This window comes from Rhinatrema bivittatum, chromosome 4 (assembly GCF_901001135.1).
Source record: "Rhinatrema bivittatum chromosome 4, aRhiBiv1.1, whole genome shotgun sequence".
Classification (NCBI taxonomy): domain Eukaryota; kingdom Metazoa; phylum Chordata; class Amphibia; order Gymnophiona; family Rhinatrematidae; genus Rhinatrema; species Rhinatrema bivittatum.
Window position 1 is genome coordinate 453625530 of NC_042618.1, and position 22546 is coordinate 453648075.

Genomic DNA, 22546 nt, shown 5'->3' on the forward strand with positions numbered 1-22546 from the left:
GTCTGGAACCATGTATGATTAAATTTAAAAAGTATCTAAAAACTTGGTTATTTAAACGAGCTTATCCGGAATAGTTTTAAAGGAGCTCATCCAGAACAGATTTTCCCCACTCTGTCAGCCCATACGCCACTCACCCAAGGAAACCCAGAACCTCTGGGAGAGAGCTTAAAAAAGGGGTGCTGTTACGTTTGGCGGTCTGCAAGCTGCTGCCACACTTACCTTACTGGCTTGGCCCCCGCTGGCTTCAAACACAGCCAAGGCTGCACTCCAACATGGCAGAATACCGCCAGCCTGAGCTGCCATGCCTGCCCATGGACGCCATCACACATGCAACTAGATGCCGCCAGCCCTAAGCATTGCTCCTCTCCATGTGTGCACACCCATGCCCCTTCTCGCTACTTAAAGGAACAGAGGCAGAAATTCCCCACTGCCCCTGTTGCGGTCAGCAACCAGGAAATATAAGAAGACAACACTCCGAACACAACTTACCTCAGCAACAGGTCTCCCTACTCTAGCAGTAATGCATGTTGCTCCAGCATGCTGTCTCCTGTTACAGCATTCCTGTCTTCAGTTTTGCATCCTTCTCTTTAGTCTTTACTTCCAGCATCATTATCTTCAGTTCTTCTATGTTTTCTTTGCTGCCCGCCTGGTCTTCTAATCTTCCTGCCCTGCCTATCTGACCCACAATTCCTTTCAGACAAGTTCCTGGTATTGACCTCAGCCTGACTTCTGGATATTCTTGACCGCCGCCTGCCACTGACCACTGCCTGCCTCTGGATCCACTTGACTGCCACCTGCCACTGGCCACCACTGGATACGCCTGACCTACGTCTACTCTGACCCAGCTATTTCAAAGGATCTCATCGCCATCAGCAGGCACCTCTACCTAAGACCTGCCAGCCCCAGCACCCAAAGGCTGAAGCTGATAGGAACGTGAGCTGGTAAAAGCGAAGCTCCAGCTGGGCCTCTGCTTCATCTGGGTCTGCCTGCCACCGGTGGGGACCTGCAGTGCTTTTCTCTGCAGATTGTCATCAACCCTGCCTCGGCCTAATGGTCCATGAGCAGAACACTAACCTTTTCTCTCTTACCCTTTCAGCTACGTTTTTAGAACACATAGCTTCTTTTTCCTCTTTCCTTTATTTACTTTCCTAACAAAAAAGTTAGTTGCCCTTATATCTCCTTTTAATTTTTATCACTGCTTTTCTCCATACCCTAGATTTTCCCAACTCCTTGAAGTACTCCCAACTCCTTGAAGTACTCCCCCATTTTAACAAAGTTAGTTTTCCTGAAATCTAGGACCCTTGCCTTTGAATAAGCGTTCATCACTTGTGCACTAATACTAAACCACACCATTCACTGATCACTGGATCCCAGATGTTCATAGACTATAACATCAGAGATACAGTCCCTGTTGGTGTTATGACCATCGGTCGCAGACGGCAGCAACTGCGTCTACTCACGTCTTGTGTTACTCTTCTCCCCTCTCTGGGCCTGCTCACGGTGGGGGCTAGCCTCTACCGCCTCGTACCTCAAGGTTCCTCGTGGCGGCCGGGACTCCGCCGTCACCCACGCAGACTCTGGGCCTTCCTAGGTGCGCGAGCACGCCAGGGGCCCTCTTTTGAAGATGCTACGGTGGGAACCTCAGGGGCATCTCTGACTGATGACATCACTTCGTCAGTGTTCTTAAGCACCGCCTTTGCCCCTTGCTAGCTGACTTGGCAATGAGTTCCATCGCTACTCTGCTTGCTCCTGTCTCCTTAGACCTGTGGTGGCTGTCTCGGACGTTCCTTGGACTCTGGACCCTGGCTCAGGTACCCGCTCCTCGGGGGTCTGCTTGTGCTCTTTCTGGAGACCTGGTCTCCTGGCTTCTCCCATTCCTTGGGCTAGCCCTGCGCCTTCCAGGAGTCGTACCCGCCGACCTCACCACTCCTCGGGGTTGCCTCTGGGAACTGCCTCACCACTTGGGAAACTCATCTCCATTCTTCCCCGCTCCTCGGGGCAGTGCCTACATTCTATATCAGTGACTTTCTGTGCTTCCCCGCTCCTCAGAGAAAGCGCCTACATTCCACACTGGTGACTGCCTGCGCTTCCCCACTCCGGGGTAGTGCCTACGTCCTACAACAGAGACTGTCTGTGCTTCCACGCTCCTCGGGGCAGTGCCTGTATTCTACACTGGTGATTGCCTTTGCTTCCCTGCTCGTCGAGGATGTGCCTTCATTGCATCAGTGACTGTACTCTCACCTCCCCCGCTTCTCAGGGTTGCTTACGTCATTACCTGGAGACCCAACTCTGTGGGCTTCCCCACTCCGTGGGTTAGCCTACATCATAGCATCAGTACCTTCCTCACTACGCAGCTCTGCCCCTCAGGGCTCTCTCAGCAGTATACCTCCTGCACTTCCAGCCTCGCGTTTCCCGCTCCTCGGGTGTGCCTAGCGCCACTCTCTCAGAGGTCTCTGTCCAGATACTGCTCTCCAGCCCAACCTGTACTGTCTGTCTCACCCCGCTCCTCGGGACCTCCCCACAGACTCTCTCCACGAACTCCTGCTGCATCTGACCTCGCCTCCCGACGGTGTGAACAAGAGTGTACTGTTCTGTTCGTACATCTCACTCTGCATGTCAAAGTGGCCCCTAACCTCTACACTACTATCTAAACCTCACCTCGAGTTACTAGATGGGCCTCCTATAGAGATATAAATAGCTAACTACTACAAGCACCTTATAGATAGTCTCAGTCTCTCTCTCTCTCTCTCTCTCTCAGTGGTTGCAGGTAGGAAATGCAATAATTGTGGTATTAGTGCAAAAAAGTTAACGCACTTTGCAGTAATACCTATGTGACGTGTTAAGATTGTGATAAATAGGCTATTACCATAAAACACACCCCTCTTCCTATCACATGCAATAGTTTGATGAATCTAGCCCTTAGGCTATAAAATTTGCAATCAATCCCAATTAGGCAGGAGAGGGCATGGCAATCCATCACAGATACCAATCATAAAAATAGAAACCAAGTCCCATCTGACTGTAAAATGCTATATACATTAAACTAGGGATGGACTACTACTAATCTATTTCCAGCCACCAGTAACCCCTAATGCAATAAGGGGTCTATTTTAAAAGGAGCGAGCGTGTGTCCATGTGCACGTGGTTCCCGGTACATGCTAGCACACGGATGTTATAAAGTCCAATGGCCATGTGCACCAGATTTTAAAATCCACGCACACGTGCGGGCAGCCGCAACTAGAGGCATGGGGAATTTTACAAATCAACGTGTAGTGACACAATCAGGCCTCCCCCAGTCTGCTCCAATTAAGGAGTGCACTGGGAGGGAACTTTCCTACACCTAACTCTATTCTTCCTCCCTGCCCCCTAACTATCCCTAATTTTTTTATTTTAAATCTTATTGCTCCTCTGGAGCAGAAGCAATCTGTGCACGCTGGCCGGCTGCCAGCGCTTGCTTCCCCGGGACAGCGGCTAATGCACGTGGCTGGGCCCATTGAAAAATGCGTACCTTAGAAAACCTTAGCACCAAACTGGAAAATTTGTCTGGAGATTTTACTGACAGCTTAGTCCTACATTGAAACAAATCTTATACTAATAACTCTTAACCTAACAGTACCACTGTGTCCACAGTATCCACACCAAGTGTTCTATACCATCATTCACAGAACATAGTAGACAGCTAAAACAAATCTTATGTAAGGAAGAAAGAAGATGGGAAAAATTCATGGAAATAAACAGAAAAGGTAGACTGGACTCTATCCTTCAAGATTATAGGAAAGCATTTAACAAGACCAAAAACCTTTTACTCAAGCACAATAATTAGAGAGAGACATCCCACTAAAAAACTGTTTCACATAAATGGCCTCCTAGACATTCCCATAATCTCATGGCAAGATGTGGGAAAAACTCAGACCACACTCAGCTCATCAAATTCTTCCACAGCAAAATAACCCATATTCAAAAAAGTTAGATGGGCCCAGATCAGATAAAGAGGAGAACCCAAACTCAAAGATAACATCCAGTGGGTAGCAATAACTGATTTCCCAGCATCCCAGCAAAGTAAAGAACAGTTCAAAGTAACTGGGACTGCACCTACCTCTGCACATGAGACAAAGAAACCAGCATAACCAATGACTGGCGACAATAACCCAATGTGCCCACCTGACCTGAAACAATGAGAAAAAGAGACAATACCTCAAAACTTGTGCCCAAACTCTGTAATCACCAACCACCTGCCAAACCAAAAAGTAATTCCAAATTAACATGAAACCCACTCCCCATAGTGTCAGTGATTTTATAACTGCAGGTAAGGATAAAGACTGCATATATCTTTTACAAGCATACTTTACTTGGAATTTTCAAAGCAAACGTATGCACGAAAATAAACTTTGAAAATGTCCTTGTAAATGGGTTTATACATGCACAAACCTACCTACATAAAGTTACACCTTCTCAAGGGTGTAATTTGGTTGAATTAACTCACATGCATACCCTAGGAAATTTTATAACAGCCATTTACCTGCATAAAACCCAGTTTATGTGGGTAAAAAGCTTTGAAAATTCAGCTTAGAGTGACTTGGTCATCCTGTCTGCCACAATTCCTTAAAATGGGGATCTCTGATCCAACCACAGCCCCCAAGATCAGAGCGACATAAACTACCAGGTTCAAAAAGTTTGACTGTATAGGACATGATGATTTTAAGAGGTTCATATGGCATTTAGGATCCTTGCCCTACCTATCTCTTTCAAGACCTGCCAGAATCAATCATTGTCAAAATCATGACCACCTCACTTCAGTAAGGTCTCTACCCAGACCTTTTGAAGGTAACCAATATTAGACCTATTATAAAGAAAACTTGAACTCTCAGCCTAGTCCACCTAGCTACTACCCAATATCAAACCTTCCCACGCTCGCCAAGTTTATAATATATTTGGTAAATAGACAATTGAGAGCCTTTCTTTAAGAAGCCAACAGCCTGCATGAATCTCTATTAGGTTTCTTTACAGGGCACAATACAGAGAGTTCTCATTTCACTCACTGACAAATTGCAATTACTGATAAACTGAGGAGAATCAGGCTTGCTGATTCTCTTCAATCTCTTGTCAGTATTTGACAGTATTCTCAAACCTAGGTATTGAGGATAGACTTCAAAACTGGCTCAGATCTTTCTTTATCCACATATCCCAGATAACAGCCTAGAACATGGCATCTTCTGAACTTTGGCCCTTCCATTGGAGCATAACCCAAGGCTCCACACTATCCTCTAAGCTCTTCAATATATGCCTCCAAACATTTGCTGCACTTCAAAGTTTATATAAGTGGTGATGATATACAGATCCTGTTTCCATTGTAAACACATAGGATAACGCTTGGCAATAGTGATCATAATATGATCAAATTTGAATTAACGACTGGAAGGGGGACAGTAAGCAAATCCATGGCTCTCGTGCTAAACTTTCAAAAGGGAAACTTTGATAAAATGAGAAAAATAGAAAAAAACTGAAAGGAGCAGCTACAAAAGTAAAAAGTGTGCAAGAGGCGTGGCCATTGTTAAAAAATACCATCCTAGAAGCACAATCCAGATGTATTCCACACATTAAGAAAGGTGGAAAGCAGGCAAAACGATTACCGGCATGGTTAAAAGGGGAGGTGAAAGAAGCTATTTCAGCCAAAAGATCTTCATTCAAAAATTGGAAGAAGGATCCAACAGAGGAAAATAGGAAAATGCATAAACATTGGCAAGTTAAATGTAAGACATTGATAAGACAAGCTAAGAGAGAATTTGAAAAGAAGTTGGCCATAGAGGCAAAAACTCACATTAAAAACTTTTTTAAATATATCCGAAGCAGAAAGCCTGTGAGGGAGTCAGTTGGACCGTTAGATGATCGAGGGGTTAAAGGGGCACTTAGAGAAGATAAGGCCATCGCGGAAAGATTAAATGATTTCTTTTCTTCGGTGTTTACTGAAGAGGATGTTTGGGAGGTACCCATACTGGAGAAGGTTTTCATGGGTAATGATTCAGATGGACTGAACCAAATCACAGTGAACCTAGAAGATGTGGGAGACCTGATTGATAAACTGAAGAGTAGTAAATCACCTGGACCGGATGGTATACACCCCAGAGTTCTGAAGGAACTAAAAAATGAAATTTCAGACCTATTAGTAAAAATTTGTAACCTATCATTAAAATCATCCATTGTACCTGAAGACTGGAGGATAGCTAATGTAACCCCCATATTTAAAAAGGGTTCCAGGGGAGATCCGGGAAATTACAGACCGGTTAGCCTGACTTCAGTGCCAGGAAAAATAGTGGAAAGTGTTCTAAACATCAAAATCACAGAACATATAGAAAGACATGGTTTAATGGAACAAAGTCAGCATGGCTTTACCCAAATCTGCTTCACTTTTTTGAAAGAGTTAATAAACATGTGGATAAAGGTGAATTGGTAGATGTAGTATACTTGGATTTTCAGAAGGAATTTGACAAAGTTCCTCATGAGAGGCTTCTAGGAAAAGTAAAAAGTCATGGGATAGGTGGCGATGTCCTTTCGTGGATTACAAACTGGCTAAAAGACAGGAAACAGAGAGTAGGATTAAATGGACAGTTTTCTCAGTGGAAGAAAACTGAAGAGGTTAGGATTTTTCAGCTTGGAGAAGAGACGGCTGAGGGGGGATATGATAGAGGTGTTTAAAATCATGAGAGGTCTAGAACGGGTAGATGTGAATCGTTTTTTTACTCTTTCGGATAATAGAAAGACTAGGGGGCACTCTATGAAGTTAGCATGTGGGACATTTAAAACTAATCGGAGAAAGTTCTTTTTCACTCAACGCACAATTAAACTCTGGAATTTGTTGCCAAAGGATGTGGTTAGTGCAGTTAGTATAGCTGTGTTTAAAAAAGGATTGGATAAGTTCTTGGACAAGAAGTCCATTACCTGCTATTAATTAAGTTGACTTAGATAATAACCACCGCTATTACTAGCAACGGTAACATGGAATAGACTTAGTTTTGGGGTACTTGCCAGGTTCTTATGGCCTGGATTGGCCACTGTTGGAAACAGGATGCTGGGCTTGATGGACCCTTGGTCTGACCCAGTATGGCATGTTCTTATGTTCTTACTCCTAAATCAATGCCTCAAGACAGTAACAAACTGAATGACTATAAAACAACTTCAATTAAACAAGGAAAAACAGAGAGCCTATGGATGAACTACTCCCTACAGGCAGAAAATAACCTTTCCCTACTTTGGATGACATCAACCTACACCTTCAGCTTGAGGTTAAAAGACTAGCCAACAATCTTGATGCTGCACTTACCATGGACAGTAAAATAGCAACAACAAAGCTTTTTGGTGTCTCCACATAATAAAACAAATATGTGTCTTCCTACAACAAATTGATTTCAAAACAATTATGCAGTCAGTAGTACTCTCACACCTAGGGGCAGATTTTCGAATCAGTGTGCGCAGGGTACATTTGTGCGCACTACCCGGCGCGCACAAATGTACACCTGATTTTAAAACATGCGCGCGCTGCCGCGTGTATGTTATAAAATCCAGGGTTGGCGCACGCAAGGGGGGTGCACACTTGTGCATCTTGCGCGCACCGAGCCCTAGGGGAGCCCCGATGGCTTTCCCTATTCCCTCCAAAGCCACTCCGAAATTGGAGCAGCCTCAGAGGGAACTTTCCTTCTGCGCCCCGCCACCTTCCCCTCCCTTCCCCTATCTAACCCGCCCTCTAGCCCTACCTAAATCCCCCCTACCTTGTTTTCCATAGTTATGCCTGCCAGAGGCCTCAGTCCCGCCCCTGGATTGCCCCCGGATCGGCGCCACGCCCATGACCCCACCCCCTTCCCGCCCCTTTTACAAAGCCCCGGGACATACGTGCGTCCCGGGCCTTGCGCACGCTGCCGAGCCTATCAAAATAGGCTCGGCGCACGCAGGGGCAGGTTTTCTGGGTTACGCGCGTAAATTACGTGCATAACCCTTTGAAAATCTACTCCTTAGTCTACTACAATGCCATCCATATGGGCTGCTTACCTCAAAAGGCAATTGCCAAACTATAGTCACTACAAAATAGTGTAATCAGAGTTATTACTAGGAAACCTATCAGCAGAAAATAAGAATCGCCCTCCCCCTGTTTTCTCTCCATTGGCGCCCAGTCTCTTTATGTATTAAATTCAAAATCTTATCCCTAACTTTCAAAGCAATGAAACATAAACATACATACATAGAAACATAGAAGTGACGGCAGAAGAAGACCAAACGGCCCATCCAGTCTGCCCAGCAAGCTTTCATACCTATTTGTTTTCATACTTATCTGTTACTCTGACCGCTGAGGTCAGGGCCCCTATTGGTAACTTTTTGGTTCCAATTCCCTTCCACCCCCACCATCGATGCAGACAGCAGTTCTGGAGCTGCATCTAAGTGAAGTATCTAGCTAATTGGTTTGGGATTAAACGCCGTAATAAGCAAGCTACTCCCGTTTGTTTACCCTGCCTGTGCAATTCAGTCCTTGTTGGTTGTCTGAATATAAATCCTTTTTACTTCATTCCCCCCTGTTGTTGAAGCAGTGAGCTGCGCTGGATATGTATTCCAAGTGAAGTATCATGCTTAATTGATTCGGGGTAGTAGCCGCTATAACAAGCAAGCTACACCCATGCTTATTTGTTTACCCAGACTATGTAATTCATTCCTTGTTGGTTGATGCTGAATATAAATAATCTTTTCTTCATTCTCTCTGCCGTTGAAGCAGAGAGCTATGCTGGATGTGCATTGAAAGTGAAGTATCAGGCTTATTTGGTTTGGGGTAGTAACCGCCATAACAAGCAAGCTACTCCCTGCTTTTTTGTGGATGCAAATCCTTTTTTCCACATTTCCTCTTGCCGTTGAAGCATAGAGCAATGTTGGAGTCGCATTAACTGTGTGTATGTTTATTGAATAAGGATATTAATCTCAGGTAGTAACCGTCATTCCAGCCACTATAATCCTACTTATCTGATAGATTAGGTGAAAGGTATCATTTCAAGAATATTGTGTGCTAAATCCTAAAACACCTGACTATACCTTTCCTTCATACTATCAAGCTAAAAAAAAAACAAACACCAATAGCTAGCTCTTCCAAGGGTATAGCACCAGAACTATGGAACTCACTCCCTGCCCCTACCTCTTTGTGAGCCACTGATCAATACCAGGCTTTTTGTTGTCATTTGAAGATCTGGCTCTTTGACCAGCAGAACCCATAGGCCACAGGCCTACAGACAACTTCTTGTATACCAACCATGTTAGGCAGTCAATTTTCTGCACAATGCTAAGGGCATCCTATATAAAGCCCTAGCAGTTATTCTGATTATGAACCATTTTTAGAGAAACTGAATGCCAAATTTTCAATTTTTAAGATGTACCATAATATAATCCCTTTCCCTAATTTTTAATTGTGATCCACTAATTTTAATTGTGATCTGCTCTAAAGGAGCTGACTTCCACAAAAGGCAAAATAGAAATGCAAAGTTAAATTAAATTGTTTTCGCCAACAGACATTTTCTTACAAGCTTCACAGCCACATGTGATCTCTTCTAGAATCTTGTGTGCAATACCTCTGAAAGAATATAGTCAGGCCAGAGGCAGTCCAAAGAAAAACTACAAAAATGATGTTGGGAATACACCAAAAGCTATGTGAGATGACAATTGAGGACCTAAATATGTATACCCTAAAGAAGAGGAGAGATGGGAGGAAACAGTAGAGACATTCAAATACTTGAAAAGTGTATATCAGGCACAATAAGTAAATCATTTCAGAGGAAAGAATGCTCCAAAATTATAGATTCTGGAGCAAGATCAGAAAATATTTCTGCACCGACTCCCAGTGTTGATGGTAGCAAAAAAAAAAATAGCAGAGTTCAAGAAAGCATGGGATGAGCATAGAGGATCCCTAGGTATGAAGAAGTGAGGGTAAATGTAAACAATCAACTGGGTTAAGAACATAAGAATTTGCTATACTGGGTCAGACTGTGGGTCAGTCAAACCCAATACCCTGTTTCCAACCATAGCCTATCCAAGTCACAAGTACTGGTAAGATCCCAAACAGTATTTACAGTGATATCGCACAGTGATAAGTAGCAGTTATTCGTTAAGGGGCGGATTTTCAGAGCCCTGCTCGCCTAAATCCTCCCAAATCCGGGCGGATTTAGGCGAGCAGGGCCCTGCGCGCCGGTGAGCCTATTTTACATAGGCCTACCGGCACGCGCAGAGCCCCGGGACTTGCGTAAGTCCCGGGGTTTTCGGAGGGGGGCGTGTCGGGGGCGTGTCAGGGGCGGGACCGAGCGCAGCGGCATTTTCGGGGCGTGTCGGCAGCGTTTTGGGGGCGGGTACAGGGGCGTGGCTACGGCCCGGGGCGGTCCGGGGGCGTGGCCGTGCCCTCCGTACCCGCCCCCAGGTCGCGTCCCGGCGCGCAAGAGGCCTGCTGGCGCGCGGGGATTTACGCCTCCCAGAGGGAGGCGAAATCCCCCGACAAAGGTAAGGGGGGGGCTTAGACAGGGCCGGGTGGGTGGGTTAGGTAGGGGAAGGGAGGGGAAGGTGAGGGGAGGGCAAAAGGAAGTTCCCTCCGAGGCCGCTCCGATTTCGGAGCGGCCTCGGAGGGAATGGGGGTAGGCTGCGCGGCTCGGCGCGCGCCGGCTATACAAAATCAATAGCCTTGCGCGCGCCGATCCAGGTTTTTAGCAGATACGCGCGGCTCCGCGCGTATCTACTAAAATCCAGCTTACTTTTGCTTGCGCCTGATGTGCCAGCAAAAGTAGGCCAATTCGCGCTATTTGAAAATCTACCCCTAAGTCTGCTTAACAGTTTATGGACTTCCTCATGAACTTATCCAAACCTTATTTAAACCCAGCTACTTTAACTGCCTTAACTGCATCTTCTGGCAATGAATTTCAAAGCTTAATTGTGAAATGAGTAAAAAAGAATTTTCTCTAATTTGTTTTGAATGTGCTACTCACTAACTTCATGGAGTGCCCACTAGCCTTTGTATTTTTTGAAAGAGTAAATAAATAATTTACATTTAGCCATTCAATTTCACTCATGATTTTATAGACCTCTATTATATACCCCCCTCAGCTGTCTCTTCTCTAAGTTGAAGAGCCCTAACCTCTTTAGCTTTTCCTCATGGGGGAGCCATTTCATTCCCTTTATCATTTTGGTTGCCCTTCTCTGTAACTGTTCCAATACAGCTATATATTTTTTGAAATGCATCAACCAGAGCTGCAAATTGTACTCCAGGTGCAACTTCACCATGAAGCAATACAGAAGTATTATGACATTTGCCATTTTATTCTCCCTTTCCTAATAATTCCTAATTCTGTATTGTTTTTTTTTTTGACTGCCGCCACACACTCAATCAAGGATTACATAGTATTTTCCATTACAACACCCAGGTCCTTTACCTGGCCTATAACTCCTAATATGGAATCTAACATCATGTAACTACAGTGTGAGTTACTTGCAACACTTTGCAATTATCATCATTAAATTTCAACAACCATTTAAATGCCCAGTCTTCCAATTTCATAAGTTCCTCCTGCAATTTTTTCACAATATGCTTCTGATTTAACAACTCAGAATAATTTTGTTTCATCTACAAATTTGATCACCTTACTTGTCATTCCCTTTCCAAGGTCTTTTATAAATATATTAAAAAGATCTAGTCCCGGTACAGATATGAGGCTTTCCACTGTTTACCTTTCTCTACTGAGAAAAATGACCATTTAGTCCTACTATCTGTTTCCTAATGTTTAACCAGTTTGCAAACCACAATATGACATTGCTTCCTATCCCGTGACTTTTTAATTTTCTTAGGAGTCTCTCATGAGACACTTTGTCAAATGCCTTATGAAAATTAAAATACACGACATCCACCAGTTCACCATTATCCACATGTTTATTAATCCCTTTAAAAAATGTAGCAGATTGGTGAGGCAAGATTTTCCTTGTGTAAATCATTGCTGGCTGTGTCCCATTAAAACATGTCTTTCTACATGTTCGTTATTTTGTTCTTTAGAATAGTTTCCATGATTTTTCTAGACACTGAAGTTAGACTCACTGGTCTGTAGTTTCCTGGATCATCCCTGGAGCCTTTTTTAAACATTGGAATTACAATGGCCACCCTTCAATCTTCAAGCACAATGGAAAATCCCAATAATAGGTTACAAGTTACCAGTAACAGACCTGCAATTTCATTTTTAGTTCTTTCAGAATTCTGGAGTATATACCATCTTGTCCAGGCAATTTGCTACTCTTTAGTTTGTCAATCTGCCTTATTACATCTTCCATCCACCATTATTTTTATCAATTCTTCTGAATTATCACTATTGAATACAGTTTCCAGCACATGTATTTCTCTAACATCCTCTTCAGTAAACACTGAAGCAAAGAATTCATTCAGTCTTTCTGTGATGGCCTGATCTTCCCTTAATGTCTCTTTAACCAACTCCTTCACATACTTCTTACTTCAGATATATTTTATTTATTTATTTAACAACTTTTTTATACTGACATTAGTGGGGACATCATATCGGTTTACAGATAACTAGGAAGAGAAAATACAGAGAACAGGGCAAGGGGGAACTGGGAGCACCAGATATATATGGTTTTACCTATTTTTCTCATTGTATTATTCTGTCCTCAGTTCCCGATGTCCTAGCTTGGGAGCCTATTCAGAGAGTTAAACCTCTTCCTTGAAGATCTCTTCCTCTTTTAGGCCTGGATTTATCAAAATGCACTAAATATCGCATGCGATAGGAAAAGGGGTGTGTTTTATGGTAATAGGCAGTTTATCGCAATTTGCGCTAATACCTATGCAAAGCATGATAACTTTTTCACACTTTGCAATAAGTGCCAGAATTGTTGAATTTCCTACATACAACCAGTGTGGGGGGGGGGGGCAGAGAGAGAAAGAGAATGCCCTCACACTAGATAGGTATTTATATCTCTATGGGAGGCCCACCTAGTCACTCGAGGTGAGGTTTAGGTATTAGTGTAGGGGTTAGGGCCACTTTGACATTCAAAGTGAGACGTACAAACAGAACAGTGCTCTCTTGTGAAGATTTGATGACCTTCGGAGTGAGGAAACTCACCCAAAGATGAGATTTGTGCAATATTCTCTCAACCTAGCTTGATGGACTCTCTACCTGGGTACACTTAAAAAACCCCAATAACTTGTAAACAAAAAGTAACCTCCCCCCCCCCCCCCCTTCCTCACCATCCTGGCACCCTCTGCAGACCTCATCTAGTGCTCCAGTCTCTTCCCACTCCTTCTGCTTCATCAAGTTTCATCCTACCAGTTTCGTCCTATCAGGATGGAACCAGACTGCTGGCGCTAACCTTTAAAAAGGAGATAGAGCAGCTTTTAAACTAGAACAAAGGGGAAAGCTGACAGCTGCTCAGCAGCGCATGGTTCGGAGAGAGGTATCTTCAAAGGATACTAATGATGCATTAGAATTAGGGCATCCCGACAGTGAGGTTCCAATAATAAGAAAAGTAGTCCAAGTGTCTATAATTAAAAACTCACCAGAGCTAAAAAAAATTCCAATTTATCCATATCAATTAAAAAGCAGAATGAAAATACAAACAAAAAACACTTTGAAATGTTTGTATGCTAATGCCAGAAGTCTAAGAAGTAAGATGGGAGAATTATAATATATAGCAGTGAATGATGACATAGTCTTAATTGGCATCTCAGAGACATGTGGAAGAAGGATAACTAATGGAATAGTGCTATACTGGTGTACAAATTATATCGCAATGACAGGGAGGAGCATCTGGGAGGTGGGGTGGTGCTTTATGTCCGGGATGGCATAGAGTCCAACAGGATAAAGATCCTGCATGAGACTAAATGCATAATTGAATCTTTATGGGTAGAAATCCCTTGTGTGTTGAGGAAGAGTATAGTGATAGTGTTGTGTTTGAGGCATTGTGGACCCTTGGTCGTAATGGAGATGACTCCACCCACTGGGAGGAGCCCTGTGGGGAACCACTGCGACAGGATAACACAGTTAGCACACACAGAATGAATAGTCTTTATTGTACTGCTGTAATAGATGGTAAAGCAGGAAGGTAAAGCACTGATCCACGCAGTGCCAATATGTTCAACAGGCTCAGAAGTGTAGTCTCACCCAGATGTTCACGATAGGCAGGAGCCCGCAGTGCGGGTAACGCCGCGGCTGGTGGGTGGAGTTGGAGCGCCAGTTCATAGAGGTACTCACAGAGAGAAGGCATCTTCCTGATGGTAGAATGGTGGGACCGAAGGTCTGTGGTGCAGGATATGAAGAAGATAGGCCCTCGAGGAGCGAGTACCCAATGATCCAATATCCTGAAATGAAATAAGAAAAAGACCCCCGAGAAGCAGTTGTCTAATTAGTGAGGACCCCGATGGAAGTGGGAGACCCCCGAGGAGCGGGTGTCTAGAGCAGTGGTCCCTAAACCTGTCCTGGAGGGCCACCAGCCAGTCGGGTTTTTGGGATATCCACAATGAATATGCATGAGAGAAAATTTGCATGTTATGGAGGCAGTGCATGCAAATTTTCTCTCATGCATATTCATTGAGGATATCCTAAAAACCCGACTGGCTGGTGGCCCTCCAGGACAGGTTTGGGGACCACTGGTCTAGAGCTTCTACTGGAGCGAGGCCCTTAGCGAAGTTGGAGCATCTAAGCTAGCAGCTTAGAGCAGGCAGAGTAGCGAAGCGAAGTCTTTGCTAACTCAATTTGGTAGTGGAAGTGGAGGCTAGTTATACCCAGAGGTACTGACGTCATGCGGTGGGGCCACCCCCGAGGTTCCCGCCATGACGTGTATTTGAGCCTCAGAGATGTGCGCGCTTGTGCCCTAGGAGGCCACGGGGTGAGCATGGCGGATGGGGACGCCCATGCTCATCTGAGAATGCCGAGGCCCGCGGCACTTGGCACCGGAGACAGCCATCTTGCCCAGAGAGAGAGAAAGGGGAGAAAAAGAGGTAAGGCAGAGCGGTCGCAGCCATCTGCGACCGACAGACGCAATAGATAGGAGTATACTACCAACCACCTGCCCAAGATGGTGAGATGGCCAGTGAAATGTAAGAGAAATTAGGGAAGCTAACCAAATTAGTAGTGCAGTAATAATGGGAGATTTCAATTACCCCAATATTGACTGGGTAAATGTAACATCAGGACATGCTAGAGAAATAAAGTTCCTGGATGGAATAAATGACAGTTTTATGGAGCAATTGGTTCAGGAACCGACGAGAGAGGAAGCAATTTTAGATCTAATTCTCAGTGGAGCACAGGATTTGTCGAGAGAGGTAATGGTGGTGGGGCCGCTTGGCAATAGTGATCATAATATGATCAAATTTGAATTAATGATTGGAAGGAGGACAGTAAGCAAATCCACAGCTCTAGTGCTAAACTTTCAAAAGGGAAAATTTGATAAAATGAGAAAAATAGAAAAAACCTGAAAGGAGCAGCTACAAAGGTAAAAAGTGTACAAGAGGCATGGACATTGTTAAAAAATACCATCCTAGAAGCACAGTTGAGATTTATTCCACACATTAAGAAAGGTGGAAGGAAGGAAGGAAGGAAAAACGATTACTGGCATATTTAAAAGGTGAGGTGAAAGAGAATATTTTAGCTAAAAGATTTTCATTCAAAAATGGGAAGAAGGATCCAACAGAAGAAAATAGGATAAAGCATAAGCGTTGGCAAGTTAAATGTAAGACATTGATCAGACAGGCTAAGAGAGAATTTGAAAAGAAGTTGGCCGTAGAGATAAAAACTCACTGTAAAAACTTTTTAAAATATATCCGAAGCAGAAAGCCTGCGAGGGAGTCATTTGAACCGTTAGATGATCGAGGGTAGAGAAGATAAGGCCATTGCGGAAAGATTAAAATTATTTCTTTGATTCAGTGTTTACTGAAGAGGATATTGGGGAAATACCCTTTCTAGAGAAGGTTTTCATGGGTAATGATTCAGATGGACTGAATCAAATCACGGTGAACCTAGAAGATGTGGTAGGACTGATTGGCAAACTGAAGAGTAGTAAATCACCTGGACCGGATAGTATACACCCCAGCATTCTGAATGCAGATCCTTAATAAGAATCAAAAATATTTAGTGCCACTGTATATTTCGAGGAGTAGCCTAGTCACCTAGTGGTTAGAGCTGCTGACTAAGAATCAGTGAAGTTAGGGCTCAAATCCTCCTGCTGTTACTTCTTGTGACCTTGGGCAAGTTACTTCATCGTCTATTGCCTCAGGTGCAAATTTCAGGCCTCATTTACTGAGCATTTTTCCCAAGGTTACAGAATGGGAGAAAAGCCTTAGTAAATCAGGCCCTTGGATTGTAAGTCCTCTGGGGACTTGAGCCTTGCGTTACCAATGAAAAGGCATGAGCTACATAATTACAAATGCCTTAGCCCATCCAAGGGTCTAAGGGGCAGGAGTGATCTCAAGTCACTTCTGCCCCACTGATCTTCATCTCAAAATGGCACCAGCTGGTCTTTAGACCAGTGCCATTTTGTTGTATGGAGGTAAGGAAGTAGACGGATACCTCCATACAACAAAATGGTGCCAGCCTCTGGGCAAGCTGGTGCAGTTTTGAAATGGAAACTAAGCAGAGTAGGAGTGACTGGAGATCACTCCTGCCCTTTAGACCAGCAGATGGATAAATGGTTGGGGGAGATCCAGGCGAGTCTGGGCTAATTGTGGTAAATTTTGATGGTGGCTGCAGAGGGGAAAGGGTGGGGCAAACCTAACAATTTTTATTTTTGTTTGAGGTTTTTTGTTTTTTTGGGGGGGTTAATTTGTTTTCATTTGTTGTTTCATTTATTTAATTTATATTCTGCCTTTCAGCACTTCAAAGTAGATTATATTCAGGTGTTGTAGATATTTCCCTATTAAGTTTCTACCTGAGGCAACGGAGGGTAAAATGACCTGCTCATGGTTACAAGGAGCAGCATTGAAATTTTAACTCTGGTTTCCCTGGTTCTCAGCTCACTACTCTAACCATTAGACTACTCCTTCTTTCTTTTAAACAAATGAAACAAAACAAAGCAACAAGCAAAATGAAATTAAGAAAAGAAAAAAAACAAATTGAAATGAAAAAAATGTTTGCTGAATAGCTCTGCACTGCAGGAAGAAGAAATCAATGGCCTATGTGATAATGTTGTTTGAAGGAATTAAGAAACAGGTTATGAGAAATGCTGTGTCAAATGTGATATGAAAAATAGAAAAAGTCTTAAATATTCTGTGTAACTCCATAAGATTAAAAACATTTAAGATTCCTCATGTAAACATGAACATTTTAAGTTTTGTTTGGTTTTTTTAAAATCACTAGATTATTTGTATGACCCCCAAATTAAGGCAAAGGTTACTTAAAAATCAGTAAACTTGGAAAGGGTAGAATACAGATAAGTTTTTGTATACAGCTTTGAAGAGTTCTAACAAAAATATATTTATTTGCTTAATAACAAAGTTCAATATTGACAGATCATTAAAAAAATGAATTCCAACTTTGATATACTTATTATGGAGTATGGAAATCTAAGCCTTCCTAAAAGAAGATATGCGTGGGAACTTCTGAATGTCATACAGATCACTGTAAGTATAACTTTTTTTTTTTTATACAATATAATTTATTTTCAAATGATCCATCCAGATAAAATGGTGAGTGATGGTGTTCGCTATGGTTAATATCGCTTGGTGACTGCCACAGATTTAAAAGTCTGTTGTTATAATATTCAAAAGGATATCAATTATTAAATTTTATATGGCTGAAGAAATTTTGTAGATGTTCTGTTGCAATAAAATGTTTATTTCACAGTAACTTTCTTCATTTTGCTCAACATAAGAACTTTCTTTGATAAAAGCTCATGTAGATACCTATTACTTTAAACCATAAGATGGCATCCTACCAAAGTATGGAGGAAATTTTCAAAATGTTTATACACTTAAATAGTATGTATGCATTTAAGTCATATTTTGCAAGAGCTGTAAGTTCGCACGTAATAGCAGTGTCGCACGTAAATGTGAAAGGAGAAAAAAGCAGGTAAGTTTAGGAGCGTTTCATCCACAAAAAGGCAAGCCATTACCGATAGGCCTTCCACAGTATCACTAATGAAATTGTTGAACATAAACCAGACCAAGGAACAATCCATGCTACACACAACTAATAACCCTCTCTTTCCTCTTCATCTACTCAGACCAGTGGGCTATGCATGCCAATCAGCAGAAGGAATCAAAGATCAACATGCTCACTGATGTCACTCCTTAAATACTTCTGTGGTGACACCAGCCTGCCAGTATTCTCTGTCTCCAGAAGATGGAGAGCAAGCATTCCATGCTTTGACCTTGGGTCTGTTAGACTACATAGGGAAACCTTCAGGCACTTGAAGTGAAAGACTAGCTTATCTCTCCCTCAGTTGAGCAAGAGTCCCTAAATCTTCACAGCGTAGATAGAGTGACAGCGATAAGGTACCGGGGGCTCCAGAGGTGATAGCATTGCTCACTAGAGATGAGCTTCGTTTTTCTGGCTCAGGTCTGGTTTCGGTTTGGGCGCTTCGTGGGTAAACTCGTTTTCCCACGGATCATTTTTCGCCAACAACGAAACTGGAACCCAAACCAGAAACAGGAAAAACGAATAAAAAAAAACAAACCACGAATCCGAAAAAAACCGCGAATCGGAAAAAAACCCCACACCAACCCTTCACATTTACTTTCCTATAACCTCCACCCCCCCATCCTGATCCCTCCCCAAGACTTACTAAAAGTCCCTGGTGGTCCAGCGAGCGATCTCTCCCTCCATGCCATCAGGCTGTCAGGCCTTCTATGACTCAAAATGGCGCCGATAGCCTTGCCCTTACGATGTCACAGGGGCTACTGGTGCCATTGGTCAGCCCCTGTCACATGGTGCCATCGGTCAGCCCCTGTCACATGCTGTGACAGGGACTGACCAATGGCACCGGCAGCCCCTGTGACAGCCTATGGAGGGAGAGATCGCTCGCGGGACCCCGCTGGACCACCAGGGACTTTTAGTACATTTTGGGGAGGGATCGGGATGGTGGAGTGGTGTAAGAAAGTAAAACTGAAGGGTTGGGGTGGGTTTTTTTTTTTTTTTAATAAATGTGTCCCTCCCCCTGCACTAACTCGAAAAACGAATTTTCCCCGAAGCTCAGGGAAAATCCGTTTTGTGGTTCAGGTCCCCCCGAACCACAACGAATTCGACAATTTCGTTGAAATTGCCTAATTCGTTATAAACGAATGCACATATGTATTGCTCACTCCCTCTGTTGAGCTGTTGAGGGCTGGGGGGCTTACAGGAGGACCTTGATTTAGTTTTCCCCCTTCCCCTCTCTATCTGTCTCCTTCTTCTCTTACTTGCCCTTATTATTAAAAAAAAAGGCTGTAACTTTATTTATTTATTTATTTACTTATTTATTTATTTTACTTTAAGCTTTGCGCTTTTGGCTGTCCATTTCAATAAAGTAAAAAAGAAAACAAAAACCCCATAAAAACGCCAGACAGTGTCGGAGGCGCTGCTCAGCTGCGATAGTCACAGCAGCACTGGGACATTCTTTCTTATTGGTCTGTGGTTAGAGGGGAGTTTATTGTTTTGTTTTGTTTTTCCATTGAAACTAGCAGCTTCAAGATAGTACCAACAGGTGACGAGAACAGCACTCTGCTCAGTGTGGTGCCACCTAAGGAAGGTGCAAGGGCACTTTAGCCCAGGAGGACCTGTCTGCATGATTTTGTAGTGGTGGAGGTGTGGGGGGCCTGGAGTCACAGAGTCTCTGTTGGCAGATGTTGCAGTAAATTCTACCCTACCTGTTCCTGTGGCCATTTCACAGCAAATGGAGGTCAGCCCTCCCTTTCTCAACCCAGAGAAGAGGTTGGTCTTCCTGGGGGAGCCCACAGTTGGGGCAGCTCTTAGTACAGTAGGACCAATTTCTTCTCTAGTGGTTATTGCTTCCCTACTCAGGAAATCCTGAAAGGTCTGCAGGCTTTCTAAAGAGAGTAAGACATAGCCCCAGGGACTGTCTCCACCCTGCTTGCACCATCTCCACCCACACTCCCAGGGCCTTTGAACAGAGTATTCACAGTAAAAAGAGACCTCGGGCAGTGAGTGTAGAGTAGGGATGTGAATCGTTTTTTGATGATTTAAAATATCGTCCGATAGTTTTTAAATCATCAAAAATCGTTAAAGAGTGCGATGCAATAGAAATTCCCCCGATTTATCGTGAAAAATCGTTAATCGGGTTTGTGTCCACTACCGGGAGTTATTTTGGGGGAGGGTGGGAAAACAGGCACACCAAAACAACCCCTAAACCCACCCTGACCCTTTAAAACGAATCCCTTACCTTCCCCCACCCCCCCAAACCCCCCCCCCCCAAAAAACGTTTTAAAATCACCTGGTGGTCCAGTGGAAGCCCCGGGACTGATCACTCGCTCTCGGGCCGTCGGCTGCCACTAATAAAAATGGTGCCGATGGCCCGATAAAAAAAAACCCAACCCCGACCCTTTAAAACTGACCCCTTAGCCTCCCCCACCCTCCCGACCCCCCAAAAAACATTTTAAAATTACCTGGTGGTCCAGTGGGGGCGCCGGGAGCAATCTCCCGCTCTCGGGCCGTCGGCTGCCACTAATAAAAATGGTGCCGATGGCCCTTTGCCCTTACCATGTGACAGGGTATCCGTGCCATTGGCCGGCCCTTGTCACATGGTAGGAGCACTGGATGGCCGGCGCCATCTTTAAAAATGGCGCAGGCCATCCGATAAACAAAAAACCCACCCTGACCCTTTAAAACTGACCCCTTAGCCTCCCCTACCCTCCCGACCCCCCCAAAAACATTTTAAAATTACCTAGAGTTAAGGCATCCCAACAGAGAGGTTCCAATAACAAGAAAAGTAGTCCTTGTGCCTATAAGTAAAAATTCACATGCACTAAAAGATTCCAAGTTATCCCTGACAATTGACAAGCAGAATGTTAATACAAACAAAAACCACACTTTAAAATGTGTGTATACTAATGCCAGAAGCTTAAGAAGTAAGATGGGAGAGTTAGAGTGTATAGCAGTGAATGATGACATAGACTTAAGTGGCATCTCAGAGACATGTGGTAGGAGGATAATCAATGGGATAGTGCTATACCAGGGTACAAATTATATCACAATGATAGAGAGGAACAACTTGATAGTGAGGTGGCACTTTATGGGGTAGATTTTCAAAGGGGTATGCGTGTAGGATACGTGCGTACCCCCGGAAAACCTACCCCAAACCCCCCCTGTGCACGCCGAGCCTATTTTGCATAGGCTCGGCGGCGTGCGCAAGCCCCAGGACGCGTGTAAGTCCCGGGGCTTGCATGGAGAGGCGTGCCGGTGGGGCGTGGCGGTCGGGACGCGGTGTTTCGGGGGCGTGGCGCGGGTGACGCGGCGTTTTGGGGGCGGTGACGTGGTGGTTTCGGCCCGGGGGCGTGGCCGCGCCCTCCGGAACAGCCCCCGGGTCAGGTGATGGCGCGCCAGCAGCCTGTTGGCGCGCGCAGATTTACGTCTGCCTCCGGCAGGCGTAAATCCCACGATAAAGGTAGGGGGAGGTTTAGATAGGGCCGGGGGGGTGGGTTAGGTAGGGGAAGGGAGGGGAAGGTGAGGGGAGAACGAAATCGGAGCGGCCTCGGAGGGAACGGAGGCAGACTGCCCGGCTCGGCGCGCGCAGGCTGCCCAAAATCGGCAGCCTTGCGCGCGCCGATCCCGGATTTTAATGGATACGCGCGTATCTATTGAAATCACGCGTACTCTTGTTCGCGCCTGGTGCGCGAACAAAAGTACGCGCTTGCACAAATTTAGAAAATCTACCCCTATGTTTGGAATGGCATAGAGTCCAACAGTATAAATATCCTTCACCAAAATGATGAGTGGGACAGTGAAATGCTAAGAGAAATTAGGGGAAGCTAACCAAATTGATAGTGCAGTAATAATGGGAGATTTCAAATACCTCAATATTGACTGGGTAAATGTAACATCAGGACATGCTAGAGAGATAAAGTTCCTGGATGGAATAAATGACAGTTTTATGGAGCAATTGGTTCAGGAACCGACAAGAGAGGGAGAAATTTTAGATCTAATTCTCAGTGGAGACCAGGATCTGGTGAGAGAAGTCACGGTGGTGGGGCCGCTTGTCAATAGTGATCATAACATGTTCAAATTTGAATAATGAAAGGAAGAAGGACAGTAAGTAAATCCATGGCTCTAGCACTATACTTTCAAAAGAGAAATTATGAAAAAGTGAGGAAAATAGTTTAAAGAAAACCTGAAAGGTGCAGCTACAAAGGTAAAGAGTGTGAAAGAGGCAAGGACATAGTTTAAAAATACCATCTTGGAAGCATAGTCCAAATGCATTCCATGCCTTAAAAAGGTGGAAGGAAGGGCAAACTCACTTAAAAAGTGAGGTAAAAAAAGGCTATTTTAAGTTTTTTATTTAAAAATTGGAAGAATGATCTATCAGAAGAAAATAGGATAAAGCATAAGCATTGGCAAGC

The 22546-nt window shown here is 44.1% G+C and overlaps 1 protein-coding gene across 1 annotated transcript in view; it reads left to right on the forward strand.

Annotated features, from left to right (window-relative positions):
- Positions 1–22546, forward strand: part of TSPAN19 (tetraspanin 19) — a 102856-nt gene that overhangs the window by 58779 nt on the left and 21531 nt on the right. Inside the window, exon 6 of the mRNA XM_029597085.1 lies at positions 17507–17617. Coding sequence (XP_029452945.1) covers positions 17507–17617 — 111 coding nt within the window. The remainder of the gene's footprint in view (positions 1–17506; positions 17618–22546) is intronic.